Genomic DNA, 14,342 nt, shown 5'->3' with positions numbered 1-14,342 from the left:
CCCCCCCCCCTGAAAAAAAAAAGAAATTATTTTAATGTTTTGTTATTGTATGCTTTATTGTTACTCCATAGATTTAAAACAACTGAGAGAACATACATGAGGAAAAGCACTCTTGATACCTTATTCAATAGTTAAGTTTGAAATTTATGTATCCAAATGGACCAGCAATTAAAGTGTGAGCTACATCTCGAAGTTACTTGATTAAAAAAATTTGACCGAAAACATATAAGACTGCTTAATGGGAAATTTGACTATTTTCTTAAGTTTAATTAGTTTTAATATAATAACAGTTTTATGGCCCTTGCAACTGCATAAGGTCGTATGAGTGTGCGAAACACAAGTTGGCTGCATTCACAACAGTTCACAGCGCGGCTTTGTTTAGGTCAATGATTCAATTAAAATGTAAAAAAATTTGTTGTAAAATATCTAAAAATGACAGTTTACTTTCGATTAAAACAACAGTAATTACAATTTATTGTAAAGGCCAATAGCCTTTATAAAATAGAGAATTTTGTTCGGATCAATGATGGTGAACAGATCTTGCAATTTTCTGCATTTAAAATACTTTCTTCGGGTCTCTCTAAAATCTGGACATTCTGTTAAGATGTGTCTAATGGTGAAATCTGTGTCGCATAACCCTTTTCTTGATAAAATGGCTTGTCTTTGTAAGATAGATTATTTAGTTTTGACACACAGAAAGTTTTTGTCTCCAGCCAGAGTGACTGTCTGTTGTATTGAAGCATATCTTTCACATTTTAATGTGGTTTATATTTGACCTTCCCTTTTGTGGTTGTTGTCTTTAAAAGTCTCCCTAGCTTTTGTCAGAACTGATGAGTTTTATGTCATTCTTCTTTCAGAATTTGAAAATGAATTAAAAAAGCGTGAGCACGAATTTCGAGTACAAAGTGATGAACTGCATGCAAAAGTTTTGGAGCATGACCTGAAGGTAGGAATGTTTTTAAAATTTTTAAAATCAGATGTTTTCCTGAGTATTTGATGGGTACGATTAACCTTCTCTTTCATGGGTTATTATACCTCAACCTCTAAGCCAGAGATATCATGTGGTATAATCTGTTACAGTGATACTGAAGGCATATTTTCTCTGATAGTGACTGTTGTTCTATACTTCCTCTTAGAGTCTTTGAGATAGGTTTTATTTTGTAATTCTGACAAGGAGACATACAGTTGTCACTCAAATAAAAGTTGTCATCATTTTCGATAAAAACTTCTCGTATGATAAAAAGGCATGTTATATTTAAAGAATATGGCATTCATAAAAATTCTACAAGCTGGTCCCTTGTGTTGATTTTGGCCAATATTTCCATTTGTCGATTGTGAGAAGTGACTAATTTTGTCAGCGCGCCTCACACATGCATATCAGCAGGATGAGCAGCTCCAATAGTGGTGGAGAAACTGTTATGGAAATCTTTGCTTAAATTTACTCTCTGATATCAACTCTGCTATGTGGAATATCCTCCTGTCTGCTTTCCTTTTTACCCCTAACACAGCAGGGCCAAAATCTCCAGTAAAATCTATCTCAATCAAGTCCTTGAGTTCTTAATAGCTTCATAAGAGTTTTACGGCTCTTGCAACTTCATAAGGTCATATAAGTACGCGTGCTTGAGTTCCCTCCCCCCAAAAAAAAGAAAACAAAAGAACCCCCCTAAACCCTCATTAAATAAATAATAGAAATAAAGAAAACGGAAGCTAAAAACAACAATAACTCCATCCATTATATCCCTCCCTCAAACCCCCCCCCCCCCCCCCTCAGAAAAATGCCCACAAGTTGAGACACTTTGTGCTTTGAACTGTTTTATTTTTAAGATTCTTCCAACATGTTTAAATTTCAACTTGAATCTCTCTCTCAGGCAAAACTTTTGGCCAAAGAGCTGGAGCTGGCAAGAGACTCCCATGACAAGACGACCTGCCAGGCTCAAGAAGCTGAGTCTTCGCAGAGGGAGCTGGAGAAACTTGTAAAACAGAAGGAATGGGAACTGGCTGATGTCTCAGCAGTTAAAGATTCAAAGTGAGATGAGAATGTTATCTGTCGTGATTTGATCTTGTTTATTGGGTCATTTCATTTTGGAAAGAATTCTGTGTGAGGCATAATAGTGAAATAAGGCGCTCGTTAAAAAAACTGTCATTTTTCCACTGGTTTGGCAATTTGTATAGAATTTTTGTTTTTTTGGCTCAACTCCTATGTCAACTTAAAAACAAAGTTCTGTGTGAATGTTACTGAAAAACGTTGACTAAAGGCACAAGAAATGTAAATTTTCAGTTTCAAAGGACTCTCAAACTATGGAAGTCATCAAACTTTGGCGCCCATTTTCTGCTAATTATAGCTCTGAAAACAAATGACCCTCACCTCCTCCAATAGCAAATATCTCTACTTTTTTTCACGATAGATGGGTATTTTTTTCATCAAAGGATAGGCAAAGGAACAAGTGTTAAGATGATGTTAATAACTTCACATGCTAAAAAATTGACAAGAGCCTGATTCCACCACATCGTGACACGTATTATGTTGATGGGAAAAAAAGATGGTAATCTGACTATTCTGTTATTGGTGTGATTCATTAGTAAATGTCACCTGGATCAGGATTCTTTAATCATTGAGTACCAAATTTTCTTCAAGATTTATAAATATACATGCCACTACTGAATTGTTACTGGCATGTGTATTGTAATAGTTAAGTTTTTCGTCGTTGCACTCCGACGATATTTATTGTTTAATTCTCATGTTGGGTAGTTTGTTTTATTGAGTGTCCCCGTCTTTCTGCCCAAGGTGTTGTATCCTTCTCAGTGCTTGGTAAGCCCTAACAGCCAGGTTCCTAAATCATATTCTGTGTGTTGACCGAGGCCTGACTCATTTACAAACACATAATCAATCTGAACAGCTGAAGGTTGATGTCTAATAAGAAAAAATGATGTTTTTTGGTTTGTACAACATAAAAAGAGATGCAACATGGAACCTAGAGACTTTTGTTAGTGTTGAAATGTACTCTTTTTTTTTTTTTTGCATTTTGTATTTCAAAGATTGCAAAGCTGTTACTAAAAAAAAATTATTTCTGTGATTTTCAGTATATCAGAGCTGGAGCACAAGGTTTCATCATGTGAGGCAGCGATGAAAAAAATGCAAGAAGATTTCCAGAGAAAGTGAGTTCTGCATTTGTCTTCCAACTGTTGTTTTTCAGTTAAGGTAACGCATAACCCCACATATCTATGCACCTCAAGATGATCACACACAGCCTCTTGTTTCCTGTTCCCGTAAAACATGGCTGCAACTCCATGGACACTGAAGGTGTTGCTCACGAAGTCAAGCTAGTTCAGTGTGGGGAACCATACTTAACTTTCACCTGTTTTTTTCAATTGTCTCCGCTTAAAATATGATAATTTTTTTGTATGCAATGCTTCTCCTTCTCATTGCAACTGTCTTGAGTTTGAATACTGTAACAGAAGGTCAAGTATGCAGTGCATAATATAATTATATTACAGTATATACTTGCTACCTATAGTCTGCTCTCTCTATCAGTCATTCCTCTTTGATGCCGAAATTGAAAAAAATGTGTCACAGTTTTACAAATTCTTTTGCTTCTTTGGTTTTGTTTAGTGAGAGCATGCTTTGCCATTTAAGCACAGATGACGATACAGATGAACCCTTGACCTGTCTCTCTTTCTTTCCCACAAGCACTGAATCTGTATCTCTTTCTATCACTACTTAGATTTTTTTTTTCTGTTTATCTGTTTATAAATTATACATTTTAATGCAAATATCTCTTCTTGGTCTTTTTTTTAGTGTTTGTCTCTATAATGTATGTGTGACACCTTACTTTTGATTTTTTCTAAATAACCAATCACAATCATTATCATCACACTTAATCTTTTTATCGTGAACATTCAACATGAACTCTCTGGTGTAAACTCTCTCTAAGTCGCTCAGATATTATATTATTTAAACGTTTCATATCCCTTCTTTCTATCGTAGGTACACAGAGATAGATAAAATGGCCCGAGAAAGGGAAGAACTGATTGAAAGGGCGAAAAATGGCTATCTGGAACGGGAAAAAGCCTTGCAAGAGATAAATCAAGATCTTCAGTCGAAGCTGGAGGATTCTCAGATCAGAGAAAGACAACTTACATGGAATAACCAAGACTTGGCAAAGGAAAAAGAAATTCAAATTGAAAAGTGAGTTTTGCCATCAAAATTCACTCAGTTGATTTACTATTGTGTTAAGTGTATTCATCATCATTATCATCATCGTCATCATTATTGTTATTATTATCATCATTATCATCATCGTCATCATCATCATCATGGTCATTATTATTATTATTATTATTATTATTATTATTTTTATTATTATTATTATTATTTTTAGTAGTAGTAATAGTAGTAGTAGTAGTAGAGTAGTAGTAGTAGAAGTAGTAGTAGTAGTAGTAGTAGTAGTAGTAGTAGTAGTAGTAGTAGTAGTAGTAGTAGTAGTAATAGTAGCAGTAGTAGTAGTAGTAGTAGTAGTTGTTATATTGTTATCATTATTATCATTATTATTATTGCTGAGGTGCTGTGCTCTCTGCCTGTATCAGTTTTACTTTAATAAACAATTACATATTTTTCAGGTTGCAAGAAGAAATTTCAGAAGTGAAAGAGAAATGGGACCGCCATGTAGCTGAAATCTCCAGAGAAAATGTGAGCCGTGATCTGGAGCTTGGCACAGCATTGGAGGAGCAGAGACGTCTCAAGCTGGAGCTGGAGCAAAGGAAAGATGATATGGAAAGGTGAGTTATAAATTGTCAAACACCATAAAGGAAGGATAATATGGAAAGGTAAGTTATAAATTGTCAAACACCACAAAGGAAAGATGATGTGGAAAGGTGAGTTATAAATTGTCAAACACCACAAAGGAAAGATGATATGGAGAGGTAAGTTTTTGTTTCTGTAAGGTTTTACAGCGCTGGCAACTGCTTACGGTCTTATGAGCGCCATGGGGTGGATGTCAACGGAGAAGTCCAAACAGGGAATCAGGCTTACTCTGCTCACCTCTCTAGCCTCAACGGCACAAAGTCTGCTTTGACTAGAGATAAGTTATAAATAGTCAAAGACCACAAAGGAGCGATGATATGGAAAAGTAAGTTATATATGTGAGGAGTGCTGACAAAATGAGTTACTTCTTGGATTTGAGAGCGATGGAAAAGGAAAAGGTGTAGGAAGTTTTTAGAACTTATGAGTATGAAATAATAAAAGGCTTGTTTTACCTATAGAATGTGGCATCAATAGAACATCTACTAATTTGACCCAAGTGTGGATTTTTGGCCAATACATCCTTTTGTGGATTGCAAGAAGTTAGTAACTCGTTTTGTCAATTTAAAAAAAGTTTTGTTTTGTTAAGTGTTTTACGGTGCTCGCAACTGCATAAGGTCATATGAGCGCGCGGGACACACCATTCATTTTCAGTTTGTAGGAAATTTTGAATTTTTCCCAGGTTGCAGCAGAAGCCTACTCTTATCAATTTTGGACCACCAAGGGATCTTTTATGTTCGCAACTTGCACACAAGACCTCCGATATTTTTTGCCCTTGTCCGAGAAGGCTATCATTTTGTCAGCACGGCTCACGAATTATCTAAGACCCCCCCCCACCCAAAAAAAAGAGTAGTCTGTGCTTTTAACAAGTGGAATCAGTAGTCACTGTGGGTTTTTTTTGTATATGTTCTTTGTCAGATTACGGGTGTATGTGCATTTGATTGTTGTACATTGAATGGGCCAGTATGCATTCAATATATGGTAATTTAAAAATTGTTTGATTTTGAAGCACCTAGACCCTCCAGGGAGTAGGTGCTACAGGAGTGATTTTTATAGTTTATTATTATTATCTTTAATTAAGATTGAATAACAGTTACAATCTAAACAATGGCCGTGGGTGGTTGGCAGGTGCTCTGGTGTGGTTTACTTCTTCTTTCCTATCAAACATCTATCAAACTTATCTCCCCTTCTTCTTTTTTATGTTTGTTACTCTCTTGTAACACCTCTAATCTTCTGGCGCTCATATGGCCTTATGCAGTTGCGAGCTCCGTAGAACCTCTACTAAAACTAAAAAACGATGGCCTGAGACATTCTGAGGTGCGTTTTGGAGGAATTCTTGTATCGGCTTGACGCTGTCTGTGCTGCCAGTGGTGGCCACATTAAGCACTTGTAAAAGATGAAATAAGAACTTGAAGGTATGTACAACACATGTGCCTGACCTGGAGTTGTCTATCATTTTTCGTTTTTGAAATATCGTGTAATGGTTTCAGCGTATTCTTTGTGAATCACCCTGTACTGCCCTCTATAATCATAGAATTTCTGAGTGTGTAAATATGAATGAATAAAGCCTGTTCTTCTCAGGACTGATAAATTCTTTGGATTCTATTTCTTAAGATACAAGACTGAATTGAAAGCAGCTGCTGATCGGGAGGAGAAGCTGGACAAATCAAAGACACAAACAGAACTGGACTGGCAGCGTCGCTGTGAAGATTTGGAGAGAGCTCAGTATGATAAGTCAGAGGATCTAATAAAAAAGCTGACAGTCGCCAGAAATGAGGTTTGCAATGTCCTGTCGCTTTAATTATCTCTTTATTAGTTCATGATATTTATATTTTGATTTTTAAAAGATTATGTCAGTGTCATTATATTATTAGGTTTATAGTACACTAAGATTGAGATACCCGACAGGGCAGTGCCACTGACTGAAGTGTCTTTAGGCCATTCCCAAAGGGGGGACATTTCTCATTCTAATGCACAGTAGGATTGTAAATGGACTGATCCAACAATGTCATGCTCATAACTGTGCCTGAACTACTGCAGGGAACTGCTGCTTTTTCTTTTCTAATCCTTACTTTCGTCATTTTCCTCTACTTCTTTTGTATGTTTGTCACACTCTTGTGACCTGCTGTTTCCGGGGTGCCTTGATAGTCGAAGCAGACTTTGTGTTGTTGAAGTTAGAGAGGTGAGCAGAGTAAGCCCGATTCCCTGTAAGGACTTCTCTGTTGACATCCACCCCTTGGCACTCATATGACCTTATGCAGTTCCGAGCGCCGTAAAACCTCTACTAAAACTAAAACTAAACTAAGATTGAGAAGATTATTCAAATTTCTTAACTAGTGTCAAACATTTAAATTGAGAGATTGTATTCATTTCGTAACTCACCTAATTTGATTCTCAACCTGTCTGGATTTTAAAAAAGGGGCAGTTGTCATGCTATCGTGACCATCTATTTGTGTGTGCTTTCATGTTGTTTGCAAGAGGCATTCCGAGAGAAAAGTCGTATTGGAAAGGTTCAGTCTGATTATAATGCACTGGTTTATTGCTTTGTGCACTGAAAAATACTTCAACAGTCTGATTATAATGCACTGGTTTATTGCTTTGTGCACTGAAAAATACTTCAACGGCCAAATGTGGTATTTTTGTGTACTATTAATCATCATTTCTTTAATATTCATATGCAATAACACTTGAATGGTTTCAGTTCTACTAGTATCTTGTCGTCATAATTCTTTTATTTGCTCAGGCTTTGGCACTAGTGAAGGAAAGAGAAAGAGAACTTCAGCATAAGATTTTCTTAGTGAAATCTCTGCATTGTGAGAGGGACCAACTGAGACTAGTTCTGAAGAATCATGGCATTCCTCTGGACAATTTTGTAAAGGTACAGACTCAGTGTTATCTGGTTTTGTTTCAATTGGATTTTACTTACATTATCGCCAATGCTTTTGTTGTTGATGTTGTTATTCCTGTTGTTGTTACTGTTGTTTATAATGGTGATGTTGTTGTTGGTGTTGTTGTTGTTACTGTTATATGTTCACTCCTGTTCACCCTTCTTCTAAATCTTTTCAGTGGAATGAACACTTCTTCTTCAGTTGTGGTGTTGTTCCATTAAATGGAATTGGAAGGGATGAATAAGGATGAAAGGAAGATCTCTTTTTGGCTCTGCATTTAGAATAAAGAAAAAAGTGTTAGTGAGATGGCATTTGTTCAGTGTTTCATGGCGGGTAGTTAGAGGAGCCACGAGTAAGCCTTACTCTTTTTCTGTCTCTCTGTTTTTTTGTTTGTCGAATCTATTATCTATTTGTGGTGGCCGAATTTTGCTATTCCAAAGGCTTTTTAATGACTGCATCGATCGACATGCGGTTTTTGCCAAAAGATTCTTTAAAATATTCTCCAGATCCTGGCGCCCTTCGTTTTTCCAGTTTTGAGACAGTTTTGCTGCAAAAAGCTAAATTTCTTTATTTCGCCGATCGCTTTTGTAGGCCGACGCTTCTGTTTCTGTTATTTTAGAAAATTCGCTGGTTTGTTTATTTCAAGTAAGGTTTCCGTTCACTATCCGTGCGCACTGGTTGTACACCTTTGAAATTCTGAAGCGTACAATCGTCAAAGCGGAATAGAGAATCAATCTATACATCTATTATAATATATTTGGCAACTTAGAAACATGTGCGTCACTTTTATCTCAAGATTTATTGCTCCATTCCAGTAGACTGAAAAATATTAGGCCAATGACTTTCAGTTGATGTTATTGCACCAATCATTCCTTTCATCGAAAGGGGGCCCAGCTAGTTACCTTATATTTTCTGGGCACTAAATGGCTGTTATTGTCTTAATGTGCTCTTCTCTTTACTCAGACAAATAGGCAAATCAGTATTTCATAACCGGAGGTGCAGATTGGGCAAGAAGCTTACTCTTTAGATTTTTAATGCATTTTCTTTGTGTTGGGTGGTTGACAGGTGCTCTGGTGTGGTTCGCTTCTTCTTTCCTGTCAAACATCTATCATTCTTATCTTTCTTCCTTGCTTTTTTTGTGGTTTTTACTCTCTTAAAACACCCTTAATCTTCGGCACTCATTTCACTTAATTGTGTTGCAAGTGCCTTTAAACTCTTACTAACACTTTATGGAATAGGAAATATTGCTGGTGTACTGTGCATTCTAAGTGATGTTGATACATTATGATTATTTATGTTTTCCTTATGTTTGTATTGGCATCTGCTTTGAATATTTGTACTCTAGATTTACAGATGGTTGCTTAAGTGGAAAATTCCATTACATATATTTCAACAATGTAAGGTTGCATAAAAGACAGGACCTGTGATTCAACGTCCTTCTCTTATAGGTCTTTGCCTATCTGGTGCAGATCCAATTAAAATTCTTGAACAATCCAAACGCGAGAACATCTCTGTGTGGGTTCAAACTAGAGCAGTGAAGAGACATTAATAGCCAATCATTTCATAACAAGTTGATAGCATTACGGTTCTGAGAACAGCTGATTTTTTTCAGGGGAGGATCATGTTTTGTGGTGTAGTTGATATTATTCTCTGTATATGCTACTTATTGACTTGATTGTAAATTGGTTTCTCCAATCTCAGTATTCTGTGGACACAAATGAAGATGAAGAAGATCTGGCTTATGTAGAAGATTTGCAGAAGCAGAACACAAGTTTGAAAGAGCTGATTGGTCAGATGCGCACGGAGATGGAGACTCTGGGACAAGGTGGACTGAACAAGAACTCAAATGCTGTTATAGGTATGTAGAAAAAATGTGACATGTCATGAATTAAGTTTGCACAAATAAATATGTGAGGCATCGTGGTGAAATCAGGGGCTCATCAAAATAATGAAATCAAAGAAATCGGCAATTTTTTGGGCGATGGGCAATTTTTTTAGTAATTTTCTTTTTTTGACTCAACACTTTTTATTTCCATTCAAAAACACATTTTTGTGTGGATTTTCCTGAAAAACATTGAGTAAAGGCACAGAAAATGTAAATTTTCAGTTTCCAATGACTCTCAGGCTATGGAACTTACCAAACTTTGGCGGTCATTTTCTCGCTAATTTTTACCTCTAAAACCAGGCAACCCTCACCTCCTTCAATACCTAATATTCTGACTTCTATTCAACATAGATGGATATTTTTTTTCACCAAAATGAAGTCAAATGAACAGGCTTTAAGATGATACCAATAACCCCATATGCCCCAAAATTGACGAGCTCCTGATTCCACCACTTCATGACACATATGTACTAATTGTATCATAAAAAGGAAGGAATGTGTTCCCATTTGTTTGGTATGGTTGAAATTGTATTTACTTATGTAGTATGGTGTTACTGATTTCTGAAGTATGGCATTAATGGTTTTTCTAAAAATTTTGCAAAATGGTCTTGGTTAAAGATGATGGAAACTGATTTTGGCTTTGAAAAGCAAATCTTGACTTTCAGATCTCCAATGACCTCAATAGATGAGGTGTGCTGTAAAGTTCATGATCTTGATGAATGTTGTAATGGAGCAGACACATTATTTCTATGACTGTGCATTGGCAGTATCACAAAATGATCTCACTCTAATTGTATAAAGACTAACAATACAGAAAATGTCAAGTGTACAAACACTTGGCTACCTGAGAATTACAAAGTTCTATCTTCTCAGCACCTAGTTTTGAGAAATTTCATGTCAAAGAATTTGAGTTTCACATTATGTCAAGCTTTTTCAAATACAATTCTTTGAATATCTTGATAACGACTCTGAATAATCTTACGATTTTGATAAAGCAATTAGAACATTTGGTTTCTGATCTTAGTAACTCAAAAACAGCCAAAAATGTCATCGAGAACTTTGTAATTCTGAGGTAGCGACTTGTCAATTATACCTTTATATTTATACAATTTGTAATGACGTTATGAACATTTAAGGTCTATATCTCATACAATATGATCTGTGTTTCTCCTCCTCTTTAGAAATAATTTTCAAACTCTATTTTTGCTTCATATTCAGATGATGATTCCTGGGTGCAGGAAGAACTTCAGCATTTAAGAAAAGAAAATAAAGACATGAAGGAAAAACTGAAACGCTCAAAAGTGACGTTTTCTCAAGCAAAGCATTCTCTGGAAGATAGTGAAGAAATCTTGAGCCAAGTGCAAGGGAACGCTGGTGTGAAAAATCACATTCTAGCTTTAAATGAAACAGTTGGTGAGTAGTGAATGTTTGTTTGTTTGTGTCTGTTTTTATTTTTTTTGGAGATTGAAATGAAGGAAGGGAGGCTGAAACATACATTGAAAATGTAAAATGCTGAGAGAGAGGGAGAGAGAGAGAGAGAGAGAGAGAGAGAGAGAGAGAGAGAGAGAGAGAGAGATTATAGAACACACAGTTTTGAGCTGAAACTCTGAAAATGATTTCTGTCATTATTCGCAACCGAAACCTCACAAGTGACAAGTATCTGTGGTGTTGTGGTAAGACTCTACGCCATCTTACGAAATAAGCGAGAGTTAAATTCCTGAGTGGGGAAGTTTTTAAAATTGATTTTTGAGCATCTTTGCCTGTCTGCTTGGATGTTGTATCCTATTCAGACTGGTTGGCCTTGACAAGCTGGATCCAGTTAGCTGTCTCTTAAATGATTTCTTTTGTTGGCAAGCTGTTCAACTAATCTTCTACTTTTAACGTTCTTCATAATTTGTTTTGCATTTCCAGTCATAGATGAAACCGGTATTTTTGTCACATAGACATATCAAGGAACAAAGTGAATGACTGAATGACAAGAATGAAGAAACCTTTGCACTACTTTGATATGTGTATTTATTTTTAATTTTATACCCGTACTTTAAAAAAATCTCAACCAAGTGTTAATGTTCTGCTTTTTGTCATCTGGTTTGCTTTTGTTTTCTTCCCCCACTATATCAGAAGGTACTCCAACTCCAATATTTTATTTATGGACACTGCATGAGAAATTTGGTCACAACTTAAAAAGCTGTGTCTTGGTACTCCAGTTGTTGTTGCCATGACTTTAATTCGCTTTTGTGAAAGATTTTATTTTTGACACTTATAACCAGGCTCTAGGAGTTTTTTAAATTGTTGTTTTGCTTTTTTAAATACACATGTTATTAATTTGTTTTTAGCAGATATACATATAGAGAGAAGTTATTAGGTTTTATGTTTACAAATGCTGTGAGTTTGTTGATCCCTGTGCTATTATTATTATTATTAGACCGTGTGAAATAGTTTTGAGTCCGCCCGACTTTTGATTGTTATTATTTTTTATAATTTTGAGAATTAAGCTGAAGTTTTCATTTTGTTGGGACTCTCCTCCCCCCACCCCCACCCATTCTGGTTCTTGCTGTCCTGTGCATGAGTATGCTTCAGGATGCATTGCACAGTTCCATGTGGCATACTTTTGCTTGTTTTAGGTTTTCTTTTTTTGCCTCTGTTGACTGTAAAATATTGTGATATCTTCAAGACAGGTGGATGGTCATAACCCTGTCTCTCTTCCTTTACACCATTTTTACCTCCTGTGTTACGCTCCGCTGTGTGTGTAAATTTATAATATAATATATGTGTATAATATTGTGAAACAGAAGTTTGAAAACTGATTTTCAATTTCTTTTCGTCTGTCTTTTGATGAAGAAAATGTCTTTTGTCCCCTCGTGGAAAGATGTGTTAGTGAGTATATTCCTTCCTTCTGCTGGAATGTATCCTACACAACCGGGGTGAGCCCTGATGATAGTTAGGATCAAAGTAACAAGCCCATCTTATAAATTTTCTAAATTGTAGGGATGTGAGACATTACTTTATAACATGTTTTAGATGGTTTGTTGGATTAAAAAAATAAGTTTTGTTCCTCTAGTTCGTGGCCTACAGGTTAATGTGTTGGCCTCTCATTCAAAAGGTCCCGGGTTCGAATCCGGGTAGCGACCGAACAAATTTTCTTCTCTAAATTTGTCTCCTCTCACCTCATTTCCTGCTCTCTAGCAATGTTCTATCGTCTGCTTTCGTCTCCTCTTTCTGCCCCCATCCCCTCACCTCCTTTGCCCCTTCCTCTGGGCTCCTGATTCTTTCTGCAGCGTTTCTACTGCTACTCCTTCGCTTCTTCTTACTGCTGTCTTTCAGCCACACCCCTGATCTTCTGGTAGGAAAGATCTACACTTAGTCTTCTCGGACGAGGGCGGAAAATCTCAGAGGGCCCGTGGGCAATTTGCGCACGTTAAAGATCCCTTGGTGGTCTAAAATGGATAACAGTAGGCTTAGGCCGCCACCCGGGCAAAATTCAAAATTTCCTACCAACTGAAAATATTAGGTGTGTCCCGCGCGCTCGTATGACCTTATGCTGTTGTGAGCGCCGTAAAACACTTTACAAGAACAAACAAAACAAACTAATCTAAACTTAAAAAGTACCGCTAATATATTTACAGAAATGAAAAAAAACCTGTTTATTTTTTTTACCAAATGTATCCATAATATGTATCTTTTCATTCTTTTTTTTAACAGTAAGAATCTGAATTTCGACAAAATATTTCTGGAGCACATGCAATTTTTACCACAAATTACCACAGATTAAGAAACTGCAATAAAAATAAAGTTCAAAATTTTTTGACTTGGTACGTCTGAGCAGCTGGGAGATGCATTGTGTTGATGTGGGTGTACTTTTACTTTACTTTTCCCATCCAGCGGCCATCTGAGTTCTAGCCCTTTTTGTCCTGTCTATGTGATTGTAAAACAATTACGATCAATAAGTCCTTCAATCCCGCAGGTGTCCTGAGATCAGAGAAGGTGGAGCTCGCTGCGACAGTGAAAAAACAACAAGCAAGACTGGCACACTTAGAGACTTCCCTTGAAGATATATCTACCCAGGTAAGTCGTCTTTATAGAAAACAGAAAATGGATATAGAAATCAGTAAGAGAAAATGCGGATTGGACTCTTCTTAAGAATACTGATATGAACATTACCCATCTACAAAGGGAAAGAAAGTAGCGAAGGCTTTAAAATATTTGAAGGACAGACTTAGTTAGATTCGGATCTAAAATAGATGTGGTATAACAGCTGGACAGAGGTGGAGACTAGAGCCCAGTTTTAGAAGTAGATGGAGAGCTCTTGTTGGTGGCTTATACTCTGGCATGGGGTGAGAAAGAATGATGGAGTCTTGGTGTTGGGATCGAAAATGTTGATTTTGCAGTGTGACTACATTAACTATTTGTAAACCCAGTCTGGTTTCTTTTGAAGGTGCTATTTTTAAAAAAAACCCAAAACCCCCGAACACGAACCTGAAAGATTATTAAGTTAGTATAGATAGAAATCTTGTTGTAACTGTTCATTATCTTTTCAATGAAAGTTACGAATAGCATACTATAAACTGTATTTTGGTGGAAAACTTGAAAGAATAGACATATAATGTTAACGTTGAGAAAAGATGGAATGATAATTTGACTGCTTCTCTGCAGAGAGAATAATAAGTGAAATAATATGTTCATAGAAGTGTAAGTTATGTCTTTGGTAATTATAAGTGTTTCTCTCTCTCTCTCTCTCTCTCTCTCTCTCTCTCTCTCTCTCTCTCTCTCT

The 14,342-nt window shown here is 36.4% G+C and overlaps 1 protein-coding gene across 1 annotated transcript in view; it reads left to right on the top strand.

Annotated features, from left to right (window-relative positions):
* LOC101851661 (coiled-coil domain-containing protein 57) overlaps positions 1-14,342 on the top strand; it is a gene marked incomplete in the record, with an annotated part of 37,217 nt that overhangs the window by 8,053 nt on the left and 14,822 nt on the right. Inside the window, 10 exon segments of the mRNA XM_013085850.2 lie at positions 858-946; positions 1,869-2,026; positions 3,082-3,156; positions 3,986-4,186; positions 4,618-4,776; positions 6,413-6,575; positions 7,542-7,676; positions 9,388-9,544; positions 10,790-10,984; positions 13,536-13,636. Coding sequence (XP_012941304.1) covers positions 858-946; positions 1,869-2,026; positions 3,082-3,156; positions 3,986-4,186; positions 4,618-4,776; positions 6,413-6,575; positions 7,542-7,676; positions 9,388-9,544; positions 10,790-10,984; positions 13,536-13,636 — 1,433 coding nt within the window.

This window comes from Aplysia californica, unplaced genomic scaffold (assembly GCF_000002075.1).
Source record: "Aplysia californica isolate F4 #8 unplaced genomic scaffold, AplCal3.0 scaffold00413, whole genome shotgun sequence".
Classification (NCBI taxonomy): Eukaryota; Metazoa; Mollusca; class Gastropoda; order Aplysiida; family Aplysiidae; genus Aplysia; species Aplysia californica.
This window is presented reverse-complemented; position numbering and strand designations above follow the sequence as displayed.